The sequence below is a fragment of the Petaurus breviceps genome, unplaced genomic scaffold (genome assembly GCF_028583685.1).
Source record: "Petaurus breviceps papuanus isolate PSGF00001 unplaced genomic scaffold, PetGlider_PUasm1.0 180, whole genome shotgun sequence".
Classification (NCBI taxonomy): Eukaryota; Metazoa; Chordata; class Mammalia; order Diprotodontia; family Petauridae; genus Petaurus; species Petaurus breviceps.
In genome coordinates this window covers 3,364,976-3,367,619 of record NW_027185782.1, presented here as the reverse complement: position 1 = coordinate 3,367,619, position 2,644 = coordinate 3,364,976, and the positions used below count along the sequence as shown (strand labels likewise).

The window sequence follows — 2,644 nt, the reverse complement described above, 5'->3', positions numbered from 1 at the left end:
ACCTTTTTCCCCTGAACTAGGTAAACGATACATATTTGACTGATTAAAGTAAAAGCAGATCTAAGAACCTGTATTGGCAGCCACCCTGGGGACCCTGGGGTGTTTGCTGCTACAGCTCTGCTCCTAGCGTTATGTGATAGTCCCTTCCTGTCCACCTGCTGGGCTTCCTTCAGTGGGAAGTTTGTTTCTCTCTGTCACTTTGTGGGTTCTGTAGCTCTAATGTTTGTTTAGAGTCATATTTTATAGGTATTTGAGGTGGTTATGAGGGGAGCTCAAGGAGTTTTCCTGCTCTTTGACTCTTCCTCCATCTTGACTCTGCCCCCTCAATAAGATTTTCATAACTTTAGGACAGTGACTGTAAAACTAGGGAATTTGTTTATATATTTAATTACTTTTGGGGGAGCAATGTTCTTGGCTAATTACAAATAATGCAGTAATACATCTAAAGGGATTATTTTTCTCAGCCCTGCCCCCTGCCCCTTGCACAAGCTTAGAATTCAGGCTCCTGCTACCCCGATATGGGAAGTTTCCAGTACTTGCAGATAAGAATTTATCCATGGAAAATACAGTTCCTTTCAACATGAAGCCTCATATGCATGAGGTTGAAATAGAAGAAATGGTTGAAGGCTCCTCTAATGACTGTAATCCCATAATCTGACAGTCACACAGACTTTCTATTTCTTTCTAGGACACTGTGACTCAAGGATTCTCTCCAAGACAAAGAGACCATGACTGCTGGAAACATATATTTTGGACTGGTCCTCCTCTTCCAGACTGGAGTTGGAATCTTAGCAAACTTCTTTCTTCTGTCTCTTTATTCTTTCATTTTCCTCACTAACCACATTTTGAAGCCTGTAAATGTGATTATTGCTCATCTAACCTTGGCCAACATCATTATGCTCCTTAGCAAAGGAGGCCCAGAGACAGTCATAGCTTTGAGCAGGGAGAATTTCCTGAATGATGTTGGGTGTAAACTTGTCTTTTACTTTCACAAAGTATCCCAGGCACTTTCAATCTGCTTCACCTGCTACCTGTGTAACTTCCAGGCCATCATCATCAGCCCCCCTAGCTCCAGGTTGGCAAAATTCAAAGCCAGGGCCTCAGAACTTATTATGCCCTTCTTAATATTTCTTTGCATCTGCAATCTACTGATGGAAATACCTGTTATACTGGGCTTAACTGGCCCAAGAAGCTCAAGCAACAGTACACATGAGTTTGATTTTTTGCATTGTTCTATTCTAAGTTATATAATGGCTTACTACATTTTGGTCAGTGTCAGAAATATTGTCTGTGTAGGGCTCATCCTTTGGGCTGGTGGCAACATGGTGCTTCTGCTACACAGACACCACCAACAAGTGCAGACCATTCATAGCATAAGCCTCTCATCCAGAGACTTCCCTGAGGTCAAAGCCACCCAGACCATTTTGCAGCTGGTGAGCACCTTTGTCATTTTTTACTTACTCTCTTCTATCTTTTCACTTTGTGTCTCCTATTTTTATCAACACCGTTTTTGGATGTTGCCCACTAATGCTGTTATCAATCTATGTTTCCCAACTCTCAGTCCCTTTGTATTGTTACCTCAAGGAACAAGGATATGCCCTGTTTTCTTATGTAAGGTAAAACATTAATCTTCATTCCATTTCATTTCCCTACAGCTGCCAAAGTGATTTTTCTGAAGAACAGCTATGACCATGTCAATCCTTTAATCAATACACTCATTCTCTATTACACCTTGGATCAAATATACAATCCTTTGTTTAACTGTCTTAGACCTTTACACCTGCACCCAGACCTAAGTTTTAAGCCTGAACTACTTAAAAATGCATCGGGACTTTTTGGCCACACTATATAAAGCACTCAGCCTCAGAGATTTTTACTGGTTATCCCTAAGGCTGGAAAGGAATCACCACAAAGACAACATGTTTATATCATGTGAAACTTTAAAGTCTATGAAAATCAGAGTATCTCTTGGAAACCATTTCTACAAATGGTTCTACAGCTAATTGTAAAGCCAAACATGAGCAGCTTTCCAGAGGACTGCTGCTGTGAACAGCTTTCAAAGTTTTGATTACACAGTATAGTGAACTCTCTATTCAGTAACAAATTAGAGCAAAACATTCACAGAAAACAAAGTACAGCATTCAGAATGTTATAACTTCACAACCTATCAGTAAAATCGCCACATAGTTTTTACCAAAGTGGTCACATAGTTTTAAGCAAAAGATAACATTCATTTAGTAAATCCTTCATTTAGTAAATACTTAATTCAATCACAAAGTATAAAGGTTAAAGTTCTCATTTAAACAAGGTGCATTCATTTAGTCAATCACAAAGTCCACCCCTAGGTCACATCATCTTAATCTCTTCAATAAGAATGTCTTCCTTCTTAAACAAAGTACATTCATTTAGTCAATCACAAAGTACAAAGGCCATCCACCCCAAGTCACAATTAAGTTACAATATCATCAATCACTATTCAGTACCCTCTTAAGGGGTAGTGGAAAATACAAAGGCCATCTACTCCTAGGTCACAAGTAAATTACAATCTCATCTGTCAACATTAAATACCCAAGGAAAGGTCTTTTCATCTTGACTTGAGGCAGGCTCTCAGCTTCCATGGTTCCTCTTCCATAGTCCCAGCTCC

At 39.5% G+C, this 2,644-nt stretch overlaps 1 protein-coding gene across 1 annotated transcript; it reads left to right on the top strand.

Annotated features, from left to right (window-relative positions):
* The first annotated feature begins 728 nt into the window (after positions 1–728).
* Positions 729–1,628, top strand: LOC138160158 (vomeronasal type-1 receptor 3-like). Its single transcript, XM_069086699.1, has one exon. It carries the CDS (start codon positions 729–731, stop codon positions 1,626–1,628), a length of 900 nt encoding a protein of 299 aa, XP_068942800.1.
* Positions 1,629–2,644: the final 1,016 nt, after the last annotated feature.

What these genes read in the sequence shown, in the direction of transcription:
- LOC138160158 (XM_069086699.1), top strand. Translation starts at nt 729, where the DNA reads ATGACTGCTGGAAACATATATTTTGGACTGGTCCTCCTCTTCCAGACT.